Source organism: Lampetra planeri, chromosome 20, assembly GCF_965212315.1.
Source record: "Lampetra planeri chromosome 20, kcLamPlan1.2.h2, whole genome shotgun sequence".
NCBI classification, from domain to species: Eukaryota; Metazoa; Chordata; class Hyperoartia; order Petromyzontiformes; family Petromyzontidae; genus Lampetra; species Lampetra planeri.
The window spans coordinates 7,963,149-7,980,857 of record NC_136126.1 but is presented as its reverse complement, the minus strand read 5'-3'; the positions used below and the strand labels follow the sequence as shown (position 1 = coordinate 7,980,857).

The window sequence follows — 17,709 nt, the reverse complement described above, 5'->3', positions numbered from 1 at the left end:
TTTTTTGCCTTTTGTTTCATAATAATTGTTATTTACATAACCCTTTTGCTGATTTTAAAGTGTTACATGAACAGGCCAGGTGGCATGTTATCATGTAAAGCAACCATAAACACGTGACAAGACCTAGGTTTAAAATGTACGAGTAAAACTCTACTATGTACACAATAAATATAGACGTAAAATGTAAAAACTTAAATATCTTGGGAACAGTAGTCAATCGGTTGTTTTATTTGTCATATTTGAATTCAGCACATCCAAATCCATAATAAACAGCACATTTAATCTCTGAAGCAGACGACGTCTAAAAAATTATAGACCAGTGTAATCAATGCAGTGTCATTACAAATAAAACGGATGATTTCTTGTTAAGTTAAAATGGATGCATTTTAACATTGATTGTGAATAAATCGCCAGAAAACTAATGGTGAAAAATCTATATTTATTTCAACAGCATGGTAAGGATTAGATCACTGTTCTTGACATTGTCTGCTAAGGATGTAATGTTCCAATCCTCCCTCCTATTATTGGTTCAGGGTCACGATTTGATTCAACAATCTATGATTTTTGTGTCTAATATTCACTCTCATCGTTTTATTTATCATTTACTTTGCCTAATTTAGTACGGTTTCGTTCACTCATTCGCATATATGCAACATCACCATATAGTTGGATATGTGGCATCGAATCGTAAACAATGATTTATCCAGCACACGATTCAATACACGCATCGTAACCATACGAATACATATTTTTTTTATCAATGAGTGCATCGATACATGGCTATTAAAACGTAAAATGTGCATCACTGCAATTGCTTGATGGCATCATTGATGGTGGAAGGGCTTCCACTTGACCAACTAGCGGCTCTTTGACTGCCCCATTGCCGCGAGCATCTGTTTTTTTTTACTTAAATATTAAACGTAACTTAAAGATCATTTATAAAATATGGCAGGGAATGGGTCACTATGGAATGTCTTGGTGACAACAACATGTACAGTCAAACTGTATTGTTACATTATAATTCAGGGGGAAATAAACTGAATAGACGCAGTTTATTCCATCACCTGTGTTGTTAATTTAAGTCAGTGATGTGGTTCTCGAACTCTCTTGGTCAAAGCCAAGAACAAAAAATGGCTCCTCTTCTTTGAAATGTTGCTGACCCCTGCACTGAAGGCATCTCGAGAGAGCCACATTGGAGAGTTTTTGTTTTATTTCCCACTGGCCAGACGCCCTGAAAAAAATGTGAAGGTGTTCACAATTTACCCCTCGTCACTCGACCTGGAGATCGACTAAGATCGACATTGATACTGCTGCGTGAAACAATATTCAATAAACTTGCGCATTGTTTCAAACTTCCGTGCCAGATCAAACCTGGGCGACCGCTAACCATTGAGCACTTTCAGATGCGCTTTGGCGACCATTAGCAACGCTCGTACCTTCCAATATTAGGAAGCCACTGGAGCTAGATACTTGTAAATATTTTTTTTAAACTCATTTCTTGATAACTGCTTTTTGTGTTTAGTTTGTTGTCCTTCCCCCGCACCTCCGATTCGCACGGTTGGCTATGTATGGTGCGAAAAAAGTTCAGCACACGTACATAAACCCCACATGCTAATATTTTCTACTAACATTTATTCAATTTGCTCATGCATTTTATTTGGCAGGAAATGGTCACCCAAGCCTCTGCCTACCTGCACACAGTTACAAACAACCAAATGTATTTCAGAAATATCAGTATCCTGATCCCATCCTCTTGGGAAACAAACTCCAGCTACCAGCAGCTGAAATCCGAGTCCTACGGTCAAGTAAGATCTCACAAACATGGGCAGGGTCACTGACGCACTGCTAATTGCATAGAGATCGTCCAACAGCGTTGGACTTTGTTTCCCCATAAACGTTTATTTTTACTTTGCACCACTGTACAGCCTTGCTGTGGCTTTTCTAACCATAAAGGTGAATATTGAAAAATGTTTACGAAGCATACACCGACTGTGCTGTCCAAACTAAAGCCATGTCAATTCAATATTGTACCTGCATTCAGTGAGCCTTAATAAAGGTCTCACAGTAGGGAGGCACGTGCAAACGTTTTTTACATACACAAACAATCTATACAGTTGGAGAATATGTTCACTGTTGTGATTTATTATTGTATTTCTATTATTTTTTTATTTTTTTAATATTTATTTTTACCTACGTGACTTTACCGAAAAAACCTAAGAGTATGAATCCTTGCAGTCACGAAAGCTTCAAATCTAGAATGTTCACTGTTGACAGCGTTACCATCTCAGATCAGAACTGTGCATTGTATTCTTAGAAAATAAAACCTGGTTAAACCGTAATTTTAATTTTAAAACAAATTTCACAATGAATACGTAAAAGTGACATTTAAGAAAAACACAATTTTAATAATTAAGTGAGATTGTTAACGGTGATAACTTGTGTAGGGCTAGGTTAGGCAGAGCCCTTCAAGGTTTCTCGCCACAACAGCCGAGTACACGGGAGCTCATCCTTGTCCTACTTTCATTTCTCACGTTACTCAACGTCATCACATCTACCGCTCTATTTAAGAAATGAAACAGGAAAATGTCTCCACAAATCTGGCTGCCGCCTGATGATGCCGGTTATAATTACTGGCGAAACGTCGTACTCAGATTGTAAATGTTGTGTATTTGCTCTCCAACACACCGGTGTTGCTGTACTAGTAACGAATTGCCATGTTCTGTTTACGTGACAAACCTAACTAATTAGCTGTGTCGGGTGGTGGCAGGTTTAACGACAAATTATATCTATGCGATCTAACCCAAAAAAACTGTATTATGGAGAACATCTTCCAGTATACAAATATACTGATTATGATTTGAACATTTTTCTAATTCAGCCATTTTTTATAAATATGTATCTCAAGTGAGAAATCACAATTAACCATTGAACGATTTTCCCCACGCATCAGTTCAGTTGATGCCTGGAGCCTATGGACAGTATAGTAATTAAGATCTAATAATACTCTCTTTGATGCTGGTAAGTCGATACAACGGTAGAGGTGTGCTGATAAGGCACAGTAATCACACAGTTGTTTCCCCATGCGCACAGGCGGATGTGCTTATTGCTCTCCGAGACGACCCCGACGATGACTCGCCGTACACTCACCAGTACGGGCTGTGCGGGGACCCCGGCCAGTACATTCAGCTCACCCCCAACTTCCTCCTGAATGGCAATAACCTGGACGCATACGGCCCACGAGGTATATTCCATAAACTCGCTCTGTGCACGCGCCAAATACAAACAAGTAATAGTAGGTTTTTACCCTTTAAACTGGTACAAAACTGACACCTTTATACAAGGCATCATGTTTGCAATAACCACAACACAAGCAATCAAAATTCAAACAAGAAGAAAACTCTGATAATGGTAATGATATGCACTGTCCTTGAAGTTGATTGGTCCACACCCGAGACAGCTTTCCCTAGAGCCTAGTCTCCATTGGTGTTGGACCAGATGACGCCAAAAGGCGTACAACTCAAAAACAGCGCACTATCAGAGTATTGAGAGCTCGGGGTAAGCATTTACATTTTGACTACTTGTGTTGTGGTTATTGCAAACATGATGCCTTGTATAAAGGTGTCAGTTTGTACCAGTTTAAAGGGTAAATACCTACTACTATATTTTGCCACTGGTAAAGGAGGTCTCATAGTGTAAATACAAACAAGTTGCCCTGTTAGCACCCAAGCTGGTCACGTCTCTGAGGTTCAGCAGGATTGGGTTAGGTGCTTTTTTCAGTGGCTGCCAGGGAATCGAGGTGTGGTAGTCGTGGACTACAAAGGGTGGCCAATGATGGTAGTATATCATATCAAACTGTTCTTCAGCTAATATAGTTTTCTCCCGCACTCATTATTAGAATTGAACCAAACATCCCAAATGCAATAAATAAAAAGTTGTGTTTATATAACATCATGGCTTTAAAAGCTCCAAGTAGCATTATGTCTTATAAAGTTGAGTCAAAGTGTCTTCCTACTCAAACGAGCAATGAGGTGACACCCATCTATGTGGCTCTGATCAAGTGAAAATACCACCTTCCCATGACAGGTCCGTCTCCCCATTAGATTGGCCCCTCTTGAATCGCACGTTGTACAAATTGTATCTATCCCCATAAGGATGACAAGCCAAGTTGACCCCTGATTGGGATTTAAAATCACAACGTTCTGATTGTGAGCCAAGTGCTCTAAGCACCCACTTGGGTCTTTATCAGTAAAGGTTAATCATGTGACATACCGTTACATTTTTTTTTTGCAGCTGCTGTGATTGTGATACCGTATTTGCAACTGTAAGAATGCAATGTCCACGTAGAGCTTTTTTAAAAAATAATTCCAATGCTGGATTAGGGCCTCCCTCCACGTGCGGGTCGTGGTGGTTATTTGACTACACATCGACACGCTGGTCAGTGCGAGTTGGGGACGGCGGGGAGCATGAGCACGGGAATGTCGTGGATTTTACTGTGGATTTCAATGCACTGCCATCTGCTGCCCACAATGCAGCCCTGCAGCAGGCGATAACACCCGTTTCATATGTGGCGGTCGCCCATTCAAGCACTATCCAAGCTTAACCTTGTTTACCTTATGCGAACTGATGGTTATGGAACTGCTTTTTCTTTTTAGTTTGTTGTCCTTCCCCCGTACGTCCGATTAGCACGGTCGACTATGTGCGGTGCGAAAGAAGTTCAACATTCATACATATGTAGTGGTGATACGTGCTGGCGGGGAGGATCGTGAGACAGCGCGTGGTGGGTGGCTACATCACGGTCCGCAGGCGGGTGCCTGCGGACCGGCGAGGCCTTGGGATTCACGGCCCGACGTCCTTGTAAGGGCCGGGCTGTGTAACTCAGTGGTCGAGACCCGTGGCCTGGCAAGGCGGGTCTGATAGCTCCCCGTGGGGAGAGCGTAGCCGGAGAGTCTGAGTGCAAGGCAGAGTTAGGCACGCGTACCCTATGGGAGAGACTGAGTGCGTGGCCGAGCCAGGCACGCGTAGCATAGGCATTATCTCGGTTGTGCCTGTTACTGTGCAACCATTGTTAATAAATAAGTGCTGCCCCGTCAACTCGTCTCCCGCCATTATTGAAGATATTACAACTGGCGTCAGAAGTGAAACTGTCTTCGAGATATGGATACCAGGAAGACTCATCGAACTCACGAGCGAGACCGGGAGGACGACCACGACGAATCGGGACAGCGAGCATCGGGAGGAGAGGAAGAGGAGATGCCGATGCCACAGAACCTTTCGGGGACACCCGACGCTCCGCTGGGGTCCGACACCGGACTCCAGGATGCGCACTCTCGACTGGCGGAGCTGCTACTCGCCGCGGCGTCCATTTTGGCGAAGATCACCGCATCGGGAGGAGGAAGGACGACGACGGGCGTCGAAAAGAGTCGCACGGGAGATTCCTGCCAAAATGCGCTTCGCGCCTCTGACTTTGGAAATGGCGCCATTTTTACGGAGCGCCCGTCAATTGACGGGAATCGCGAGCAACACGTGACTGGGGACCTCCACTCTCCGCCGCTCACGTCATCGGCGCGCGCCACGGGCCGCCATGAACCACCCATGGAAGGGGCCGCGATTTCCCATACCGACGGCGCAGCGCGGGAAAATCACCTATCGGAAGACGACCTGGTGTTTCAACAGCGACTTCTCGCGTTGACGGCCTTCAAAGCTGAGGGGGGTGACTGGGGCGCCTTCCAGCGGAGATTCCTCTCCCATCAAGAAATGTCGGGGTGGTCCGACGCTATGGCGCTACGGGCACTGCCTGCAATGCTGGACGACGACGCGCTCGCGGCCTTCAGGTCCACCCCGAGATCGGGCCGCTCCACACTCAAGGCCGCGCTGGGCCTTATGGCCAAGGTGTATGGACCACCCTCGGCCTGCCGCCACCAATTCTACGGGCGACGGAAGGGGGACACGGAGACTACGCTCGCCTACCGCACAGCACTGCTTGCTCTCGCGGACGCCGCCTTTCCTCGCATGGACGAGGAGGGGCAGGACGCCATGGTGATGGAACAGCTGCTGGCGTTAGCTCAGGACCTGGGGGTCCCCATCAACACGGCGGACGAGGTGGACATTTGTTCGTTGCGGGTTGCAACGAGCATCCAGGCACATGAAGTCCTGAAACGGAAGCGGACGGTCGTCTGCGCTTCTGCCGCGGTCTCAATTCCTGCCCCGGTGGACACCGACCCCCAAGTCATTCTGCCTCGGGAGGAGGCATTTGCTACAGCGCGACCGGGGGATTGGAGGTCGGGGGGTCGTTCGCCTCTGCGATCGACCCGCAAGCTAGAGCAACCGAAACCTGCGACGTCCCTCGTCATGTGCTACAACTGCGGCCTTCGCGGCCACGAGGCGTCCGGGTGCCGCGCTCCGCGTCAGCGCGCCACGGGACCTCGGCTGGACGACGACCAAGGCCCAAAGTCGTCCCAATTACCCCCGGCTTCGCGGCGGAGGAGGTGCGCATGGGGGCCGGGGAGTCAGTTCGGCAAGGGGGGTTCGTACGGGGGCCGGGAGCGATCAAATGGTCCGTGTTGGGCCACAGGATGGTGGCTGCGTCGGCCGGGTCGTCTGTGGTTACGGGATTTATAGACAGTATTGAAGTCAGGGTGCTGGGTGACACGGGTGCGTCGGCAACTATCATTTCTGATCTTATTTATTCATTCTCCCCGTCCAATGTCGGCCCGTGCTCCCGGTAGACGTGCCATGTTATGCGGCGAATGGGGGCTCGTTGGGTATTGTCGGCCAGATTCGGGCGAGCATTTGTATAGGGGATATTAAATTGGCGGGACCTGTTTTGGTCTCTTCTTCCCTGGCGGTTCCATGTCTGTTGGGCACAGACTTTTTGGCTAAAATGCCGATTAAAATTCTCGTTGATCAGGGTTGTATCGAGCTGCCATCGGGTCGCCGTATTTCTTTTTTGTCTAACCCTACAAAACTGCGCTTGGCTTGTGTGATGGTCCAAGCGCTGGCGACCCATACGGTGCACGTACCCCCGGGTTCGCAGATGCTGGTACCCCTCCGGTTACGGAAGCCATTGGGTGGGGAGACTGCGGGGCAGGGCGTGCTGTTGGGTCCGTCGAACAGGGCTGTTGGGGGTCTGGACTTGGCGGTGGCTCAGACGTTGGTACGAGCGGACAGGGACCCGTTCGTCATGGTTTTGAACGCGGGGTCGCGGCCGGCCGTCATTCCACAGGGCACCGTGCTTGCTCACGCGGCGCCGGTCCCTGTGGAAGAGCGGCTCATTGCGCACGTTGATCCCGCTCCGGCGCCGAAATTTCAATCGGGGAAAGATCAACAGTGGTTGGACTCGCTATGTGCGGGCTCCAGTAACTTGTTGGGTGTGCAATTGGGGGCGCTGCGCGCCCTGCTAATTGAATTCTCGGACGTGTTCAGCAAGCACAAATATGATATTGGGTGCATGGACCTGTTACGCCACCACATTGAAACGGGTGACGCGGCCCCGGTTCGGCAGAATCCCTTCCGGTTAAGCCCAACCGAGAAGGAACACGTTCAATCGGCCGTCAATGACATGCTGACCGCCGACATCATTTCGCCCTCATCCAGTCCATGGGGAGCACCCATCGTGCTTGTTAAAAAACAAGACGGGTCCTTGCGATTTTGTGTAGATTTCCGCCGCCTCAATAAGATCTCCGTGGCTGACGCATATCCGCTCCCCAGAATGGATGAATCTCTGGATGCATTAGCGGGGGCGCGTTATTTTTCTACGCTAGACCTACTGTCGGGATTCTGGTAATTGCCGCTCGATGAGGAGTCGAAACCTAGGAACGCATTCCGGACCCCGGTAGGCCTGTTTCAGTTTAATCGCTTGCCCATGGGACTCCATTCTGCTCCCGCGACGTTTCAGAGGCTTATGGAATTGGTTTTGTCGGGTCTCCAATGGGATACCTGCTTGATTTACCTTGACGACGTCATCGTTTTCAGTAGAACTTTCGAGGAGCACCTCCAACGCTTAAGGGGAGTGTTCCTGAGGATGCGATCGGCTAAGTTAAAGTTTAAACCGGCAAAATTCCACCTACTTCGGGAATCCGTACGGTACTTGGGGCACATTGTCGGCCGTTCGGGGATCTCCACCGATCCCGCAAAGACACACTGCGTCAGTTCATGGCCGACGCCCACGTCGGTTACTGTGGTCCGCAGTTTCATTGGGTTTGCTTCATACTACCGTCGGTTTGTTGAGCACTTCACCACCATAGCCAAACCCCTGCATGCTCTGACAACTAAAGGGGTCAGGTTTCGCTGGGGGCCGGAGGAGGAGGCCGCGTTTTGTTCTCTTCGGGACACCTTGGTGAGTGCCCCGCCCTTGTGTTACCCTGATTTTACGAAACCCTTCCTGCTGGATACGGATGCCAGTAACACAGGCATTGGGGGGGTGCTCTCACAGGTGGTCGGGGGAGTCGAACGGGTGGTCGCCTATGGTAGCAGGGTTTTGTCACCAGCGGAACAGCGCTACTGTGTGACCCGTCGCGAGTTGCTGGCTATCGTTTTTTTTGTACAGCAATTCAGACCGTATCTCTACGGCCGTCATTTTACGGTCCGTACGGACCACACAGCGCTTCAATATGCATTGCAGGTCGCCCAACCCTCAGGCCAATTATCACGGTGGTTGGAGGTCCTCCAGGACTACCAATTTACGACCACTTACCGTAAGGGGTTGCGCCACACCAACGCGGATGCCCTGTCGCGGTTGTCGCCTCGTTCCGAATGTGCGTGTTTTCTGGGGTCGGCGCGCTGTAAGCCGCATGTCGCTGTCCCCGGGGGTGAGTTGGTCGCGGCCGCAAATGCACCGCGGGTCGACGTTCCCGCTACTCCTGCGGGCGGGGACTCGCTACTTTCGTTGTCTCTCGTTGAGTGGGGCCGACTCCAGATGGCTGACAGCTCCCTACTTGCGTTGCGTCATAGGGCAGGGGGTCCCGAGGAAGGTCAGAAGGGAGCCGGCTCCTGGGTGCTTAAACAGGGCCTACTCATGAGATGGGACAGTATGTCCCGGCGACACGCGGTTGTCGTGCCTTCTGCTATGTGGGGCAGAGTTGTTCTGGCCGCACACGAACGCCTCTTGCATCTGGGAGTTAACAAAACGCTCACTCTGCTCCAGCGGGACTTTTATTGGCCGGGGATGGGGAGCGATGTGGTGAACATACTCATTGCGGCTAATCCACCGCTACAGTCCATTCAGGTCTCGCGCACGAACGAGCTCGTTGCGCTGGATATCTTGGGGCCTTTTCCGGTGACGCCTAGGGGTAACAAGTACCTGCTGGTTGGTGTGGAATACTTCACTCGATGGCCCATGGCATGGCCGCTTGCCAACCAGTCGGCAGTGGCCGTGGCAGACAGCTTTGTCCAGGGCTATGTCTTGGACAAGGGTGCTCCCGAACGCTTGCTGACCGACCAGGGAAAAAAATTTTCGAGCGTTTTACTGCATGAGGTGTGCGACCTTTTGGGTACAAAAAAAGTGCGTACCTCCCCATACCACCCATAGACTGATGGAATGGTGGAGCAACTCCACAGAACGATTACTTCCATGTTATGCCAACAGGTATGCGAGGCACAGGTTGACAGGGACTTGCAGGTCCCTGGTGTCCTCGCCGCGTACAGGATGGCCCCCCATGCGGCTATGGGGTTTTCCCCATTTTATCTCATGTACGGTCGGGAGGCCGATCCGCCCATGGAGGCCCAGCTGGGGATTCCCGAGCCCCAGCCTAGATCTAAAGTGGCCGACCATATTAAATTTAACATAGCGAAACTGGCCAAAGCACGGGAGGCTGCAAGGCTGAATTTGAGGTCCCGCCAGATTGCTAACGAGCGGTTGCGTGCACGAAAGGTGTACGTGCACGAATGGAAACCGGGCGATAGGGCCTGGCTGCACTGCCCGCATGCGCCGTTGGCTACATCCCCTAAACTAATGAGGCCATGGCGGGGACCCGTGGAAGTCGTGCGGGTTGCACGACCCCAGTGCATTCAGATAAAATGGGGGAAAGCGCCGTTGGTACGTTCACCCCTCCCGGCTGAAACCATTTTCGGCACCATATGGCCTTCCTTTATGTCGTGATGACCGAGCATGTGATGTGGCCGTCGACTCGGGGAGGGAAATGTCTCCGCCTGATCCTCACATGTCTCCGCCTGATCCGCTCCCAGGTGTCTCGGAACTGACGGCTGCCGACCGTCGGCGACCGGATCCCCAAGACACGTGCGGTTCTTCCAAGCCTGCTCCGTGCCTTCCTGGGCTGCCGGAGCCACCGGACGGTCAACCACGTCCTGTCCCGTATGATGGACCGGCCAGGCGGACTCGCGCTAGGTCGCGCCACTTTTCCTGACTTAAAAGGGGGGGGGGGGCACGGGACGGTTCCGCCGGATCGTCTCGTCACAGCGTTCCCCGTCCGTCCGACCGTTCAAATGTTCCGTTCAAGGGGCGAGCGGGGGGACCAGGGGGTCGAGGGGACGCTGGACACGTCATTCTTGTAAATGCTTTATTCGGTTTACTCGTCGGTGTGTACATATGTTCGTTCTTATTAATGTTTATTGTTCGGATTTATTGCGGTTGTGTTGTGTTGTCTTGTGTTGGTGTTACGGGGCGCACATGCGGAGAGGGTTTTTTTTTGCAGCCGGGCCGGCTGCGAGCTATGTGGGAGGGGGTGATGTAGTGGTGATACGTGCTGGCGGGGAGGATCGTGAGACAGCGCGTGGTGGGTGGCTACATCACGGTCCGCAGGCGGGTGCCCACATCGCGGTCCGCATAGGCCCCGCCCCCTGGAGCGGAGGGCTTTGTAAGGCGATGCGCGGGTGCACTCGGGGAGTTGGTAACCGGTGAAGACAGAAGACGGAGGAAGAGATAGGCCCTGAGACCCCTAGCCCCGCTGCCCTTGTAAGGGCCGGGGCTCTGTGAGGCTCAGAGGCGAGGCCTTGGGATTCACGGCCCGACGTCCTTGTAAGGGCCGGGCTGTGTAACTCAGTGGTCGAGACCCGTGACCTGGCAAGGCGGGTCTGATAGCTCCCCGTGGGGAGAGCGTAGCCGGAGAGCCTGAGTGCAAGGCAGAGTTAGGCACGCGTACCCTACGGGAGAGACTGAGTGCGTGGCCGAGCCAGGCACGCGTAGCATAGGCGTTATCTCGGTTGTGCCTGTTACTGTGCAACCATTGTTAATAAATAAGTGCTGCCCCGTCAACTCGTCTCCCGCCATTATTGAGGATATTACACATACATGCGCCGCAGGAGCTCTCGTGCGCTTGTGCCACGCCCATTGTTTAAACATCTATAAACGGTTGCCTTCGGTGACTTTCCCCCTCTTTCCTCCTGAAGACGATTGCTTGTGTTGTGATCGAAACGTCGTGGTTTTTGTTTTTTATTTTTTATTACCGAAAGAACCAAGAATAAGTCTACATTATAGACTCCCAGTACGCTCACTCGGTTTAATAACCATTAATAACCATTGCTACAGTCTACATTATAGACTGCCAATACGCTCACCAAGCTTAAAAACCAGGCTACCGTCTACATTATAGACTGTCAGTACACTCACCCAGCTTAATAATCATTGCGACAGTCTACATTATAGACTACCAGTACACTCACCAAGCTAAAAAAAACAGGCTACAGTCTACATTATAGACTGCCAGTACGCTCACTCAGTTTAATAACCATTGCTACAGTCTACATTATAGACTACCAGTACACTCACCAAACTTAATAACCAGGCTATAGTCTATACCAGGGGTCGGCAACCTACGGCTCCGGAGCCGCATGCGGCTCTTTACGGGCTGCTTCTTGACGATATGTACGTATGTACAGTATGTACATAAATGCATTGCGGCTCTTGAAATACTGAATTTTGTACCGAATTGGAAAGAAATGGCTCTTCTTGTTATTTTGGTTGCCGACCCCTGGTCTATACTATAGACTGCCAGTACACTCACTCCGATTAAGAACCAGGCCACAGTCGACATTAATGGGATATTTATTTAATTATTATCATTTGTATTCACATTATTAAATTTTTTTCTATCTATGTGACTTTACCGAAAGAACCAAATAACATACATGCGAATTTGGGAATTATTTGGCCTTTGGCAACAATGTAGGAATTACCAGAAATGCGATGTAGGTTGCAATTATATTCTTTCTAAACCCATGAAGGTTACTCAAGGTCAGAGAGTAGTTTTTTTTTACATATACATAACTGCACAATTATTACGTGATAGATGTTACTGAAGTGCTACTTTATTAATCAAACTGAAGATTTGCGTTTTGTTTTCCAGGAAGAACCTTTGTTCATGAGTGGGGCCACCTCCGCTGGGGACTCTATGATGAATACAACAATGACATTCCTTTCTACTTTGAGAGTGGAAAGGTGGAATTCACAAGGTTGGTATTAATAGCTATAATTTGTACCGTGGCAAATGATTTGCAATTTCCATAAAAAAAATACACGGCAGATAGAGATGCGTTTCAGATTAAAAAGTTTGCGAACATCAGATATTTTTTATTATTACGGCCAATTATGGATTTTCAGATTTACATTTCTTACATTTTAATGCTGTGCTGTATATTTTAATTGTTTATGCACTCCATTAAATACTTTTAAATTATTTTAAATATTATTGATTGAATCTTAATTATAAAAAATATATAAGTTCCATCGGTAAAAATATATATTTCATGCAAACTTTTTTATATTTGAATAATTTACACAAAGTGGTGTCACAAGATTGCCAAAATGTCGTCACATTTGTGACATGTTTTCGGATAAATAAAAAATGTTGGATCATTAAACATGTTGTATCTAGGCCTGGTTGTTGTACTTCATTACTATTCGTCAAAATCGTAAACACAGCATTAACAGCAGGTTATGATAATTGGCTTTTTACCCTTCTATCTAGCAACAAAACTGACACTTTTTTTTTGACTAGGCTCTAAGGAAAGCTGTCTTGGGTTTGGACCAATCAACTTCAAGGACAGTGCATATATTATCACAGTTACGTGTTTTTTGTTTGCATTATGGCTGCAGGTATTGTGGTCTATGCAAACATGACTCCTTGTAAAAAAAAAGGTGTCAGTTTTGTTGCCAAATAGAAGGGTAAAAAAACATTTATCATATTTTTTACTGGTAAATGAGGTTCCAATGGTGTAAACAGCAGGTTACTTTATCAGTGTTGATCCTGCTTGCCCCCACAATGCACGGGTGACAAAACCCCTAATGATGGCTGACCAGGCTTTTTAAAACTGCCCGACAACAAAATCTCCTCCGCTGCATGAAGATTTTAACACCGTTCCTCACGCACAGGTGCTCAAAAAACATCACGGGTGGCAATGGCGTGGTAACGTGTGGAAGCACCGGCGCTTGTAAAGTGCGCGAATGTAACAGCAATCTCTTCACTGGCCTGCCAGAGGAGGGCTGCTCATTCTTCCCGGACAAAGACCAAACAGCGCAAGAATCTATCATGGCTCTGCAGTGGCTTGACAATGTGAGCTGCAGCTACTTAACCTTCTTCAGGTCTTGACCAAATAATCAAAGGCATAATTTTGGTGAATTGCCGTACTCGTTGAAATGGAGGCACGGGTAACATTTTCGCCAATAAAGCTGGATGAGAGTAAACATTAGTGAGCATATGATTTGGGTCGCTCATGTAAACAATTTCAAGCCAGGCTTGAATTGTGATATTTCTTGGTTTTATAAGAGCCTAATGTAGAATGTGTAATCAGTTTAGCTCTTGTTTATATAATCCTAGCAAAACGGTTACAAACACATCAGGTTCTATTGTATATATGGCAATATGTTCAGGAGTTAAATGCCAATGTCGAGGTCTGCTGCCCAGTCGCTTTGAAATGCCCTGGCATTTAAGCGATTAATAAAGACAAATCCTCATCCTTATATCAGTTTTTTTTATATAATCGGCTGTGTATTTGAACAAATTACATTATCAAATAACTGTCGATGCCTGATTATTCTTAAGTCGTATGCTTCAACAAGTCAGATATTCGGCTGTGATTGTGACAAACCGTACGCTGAAAAAAATACGCATTCTTGAATTTTTAGCTCAAACATTTGACTTTGTTTGGCAGGTGCAAGAGTTCTGCTCGGCAAGCTCGCACAACAAGGCAGCTCCGAATCCACACAACCGGCTGTGTGGTTTAAAGAGTGCCTGGGAGGTGATGCTGGGCCACCAAGATTTCGCCAACCCCGCAGTGGGCAATCCCATGGAGCCGTCGTTCACCCTCCTGCAGCCAAAACACCGGGTCATCGTCCTCGTCCTAGATGTGTCTGGCAGCATGACAAGTGTGAGTCGCTCGCATTCTCGTTGCACTCTTAATGCTCTATGATTGTCTGCGCTTCGATTTAAAATTTTCGTGACTGCAAGGATTCATCTTCTTGGTTCTTTCGGTAAAGTCACGTAGAAGGGAAATAATAAAATAATAAAAATAAAACATAATCAAATACAATTCTCACGACGTTTCGGCCACAACGCAAGCAGCCGTCCTCAGGTGAAGAACAGGTCTGTCGGAAAGACATCGTCTGAATGAACACCACCAAGCTTGGCAGCGTATATTTAAGCTGGTTTAGTGGAGGAAGGGCGCCTCTGTCTAGAACTAGCTGTTGATATGCAAATTACTTTGTCTAGGCGCCCTTCCTCCACTAAACCAGCTTAAATATACGCTGCCAAGCTTGGTGGTGTTCATTCAGACGATGTCTTTCCGACAGACCTGTTCTTCACCTAAGGACGGCTGCTTGCGTTGTGGCCGAAACGTCGTGAGAATTGTATATTATTATGTTTAATTTTTATTGTTTTATTATTTCCCTTCTACGTGACTTTACCGAAAGAACTAAGAATATGTCTGCGCTCACAATTTAAGTTGGATATGGACATTCTCAAGCAGTGAATCTTCAGCCGGTATCTTTGGAATGCTAATGTTGTGCTTATGTGCGTATGTACCCTGTTGTATTTTAACCATTTACAACTCTGAAATTTTAACCCCGATGCACCTATCTACACAACACTAAAGCTTGTCACCTTAACTTTGAGTTTGATTATTTCAAGCTTTATCTATGACCCTTGTGGTAACCCACCCCAGGTAGTACTGGGATGGGTGAGTATCAGGGTTTGCCAGGTGTTCTAGGCGTGGGGTTGCAAGGCGTGGCGAAAAGATTACAGGATCGGGTGTCACCTCCACGTCCACGTGGTGTGTTTTTCTCCGGGTACTCTGGTTTCCCCCCAACTTGCTGAACGCGCATTCATGGAATTGACCAAACACCACGATGCAGGACCCTTCTGAAAATTACTCGTGAGGCAAAGTGAGGCTTTTCTGGATAAATAGTGGTGTTCATGGTTTCTTATACTGACAGCCCTGTAATCATAGCTGCTGTTTAATAAGTCACGCTTTACTTTTTAAGCAGGAACCGGTGTATATGTGCTTTAGAAACTCTGATCAGGGGGTGAACGTGAAGAAAGCTTTCCATGATAAGCTAAAAAAGTGGAATTTTATTTTGTAAATTCAGCAAAGACAACTTACAAAGCCAGACACCTTCGCCCCAACTATGTTTTGCGACATCTATTTCATGTCGATAACAATTGCATAAACAGCGATACACCTCAATTTAACAGCAAATGGGAAAAACTAGGTCTCGCGGTTATAGGAACGCCGATCGATTACACTTTTATAATTGTATTGTTTTTTCGTGAAAATGATTCTTCATCTTCTTCAGGGTGCCAATATGTTCAGGAGCTAATTGCCAGTGTTGAGATTTGCAAGCCAAGAGAGGGCTTCGGGAGAGAGTTTGTGTAGTTTTGCAATTTCCTCCATTGAAGGAGCGCAGGGTACGGTAGTTTACTATATGCACTGTACCATGGTTTGTGTTGCATGGCCACGGTTGTCAAAATAACTCAACTGCAGCAATATAAAACGGTGTAAAAAAAAGACGCTGTGAGCATGCAATTCAAGAATGATGTGCCCCCATCAACGTTGCTTTCCATCCACATTTGGACTTTGGTAGTTATTTATTAATCCTGCGAAGAACTTCAGACTTCTATTTTTACTTTTACTTGACCAAAAAAATAACCACTATTCAATATCGATCTGAATGAAAAAATCATTAGAATAAGATGGAAAGCACTATTTTTTGTACCCTCGTAAAAAATGTCAATATTAGAAACTAACGTTGCCAGCAACATCAATGAATAAAAATAGTAACCATTTTTAGTAATAGTAACCTTTTCAATATGCCAATTTTCTTTTTTTGGCCAATTTTCTTGGTTTTTTTATATATAGATTCCATGTATGAGTATTTCAGAATAACTACATGTTCTGTGTTATTAGAGTACTGTAAACATAGACAATGGACATTTTGACACACCCAGATTCAAACCCATGATCTCAGCAGTGCTAGCTCAGCACTCTAATCTTCTGAGTTACCATTCTCTCAACCTGCTTTGATCGATGTTTTGGACAAATTTTCTTCATTTTTTTCATCATATGTTATTAGATTGTTGCTGTTTACAAAACGTTAGGTGACAACATAAACACCCGTACGCGAATATCTGCGAGGCCTACATACACGACGCGTTCTGATTGATAGCGGGGGGACAGTCAGCCCGGGGAAGTTTTTACAAAAATTGTATTTTGTGCTCACTAAATGTGAGCACAATTTAAAATTGGGTTTATTTACCATTGGAAATAACTCACTATCTTACTGTATTCAGCAACTGGCTATTTGCACAATAAAGTGTTCACAGATAATCGTCTCCAAGCATGACCCAAATTGTGCGTGTGTGCCGGGTTGCGCGTTAACTTTCCCACTACAGAACCAACGGATCCCGAGACTCCGGCAAGCGTCTGAAATATTCATCATGCAGATCCTGGAGGATGAAACAATGGCTGGAATCGTGACGTTTGATCACCTGTCATACGTCAACAAGAATCTGACCAGAATCACGGATGACACGAGCCGCAAAGAATTCGCAAAATACCTGCCTCGAGTCTCCAATGGGGGCGGCACAGAAATATGTGAAGGAGTACGGCAGGGACTTTCGGTAATCCATATATTGGTTTGGACTGTCTGTGTTGTTTCCAAGCTGAAAAACTCAACACTGGCTTTGTTATAACTATACGGCGTAACGCAAGTGCTTCAGTGAATGTCTCTAATAATGAATGAATAACAGATTAATTAAAATAAATAACCAAATATCAACGTGGCTAGTATTGACATCACTGATGGAAACGTACCATGCTAACGTCTACGAGTGTTTGTTTCTAAATTTTTATTCACTTTTGATCAAGTCTTTTTCTATCGCTGTGTAAAAACGAATTTGCCGCATTTCATCGTCCACCCTCGCAAAGTCGACAATGGCGGAACCGTCAGTTGGATGTAGCTCTCCCTTGCGCTTTCGGGTTCAACCTCGTTTTTGTTCGGCACGATGTCCGGCGTTTCGCTCCGCGTGCTCCAATTGCTGGAAGTTTCTTCAGTAAAACTGAAGCTTCTAGCGCATAATGCCAAACAACAAATGGTACATGCCGATATCGCATGGGAGAGGTATACAGCACAAATGAGTATCACTCAAATGCATTACAGTCACAACTCAATTTACTAAAATATAGTTCATATGTTTATCTATCCACATTAGTGTGCCCCATCCTGTTTATATATAGGAGCCGTCTTAATCCTTAAACATGGGA

General features: G+C 47.0%; 1 protein-coding gene across 1 annotated transcript in view; it reads left to right on the top strand.

Annotated features, from left to right (window-relative positions):
- The window catches only part of LOC144724390 (calcium-activated chloride channel regulator 1-like), a 37,276-nt gene that overhangs the window by 3,820 nt on the left and 15,747 nt on the right, over positions 1-17,709 (top strand). The window contains exons 2-7 of the mRNA XM_078603480.1: positions 1,665-1,805; positions 3,091-3,241; positions 12,300-12,405; positions 13,325-13,505; positions 14,104-14,319; positions 16,839-17,066. Of these exons, the coding sequence (XP_078459606.1) occupies positions 1,665-1,805; positions 3,091-3,241; positions 12,300-12,405; positions 13,325-13,505; positions 14,104-14,319; positions 16,839-17,066 (1,023 nt within the window). The remainder of the gene's footprint in view (positions 1-1,664; positions 1,806-3,090; positions 3,242-12,299; positions 12,406-13,324; positions 13,506-14,103; positions 14,320-16,838; positions 17,067-17,709) is intronic.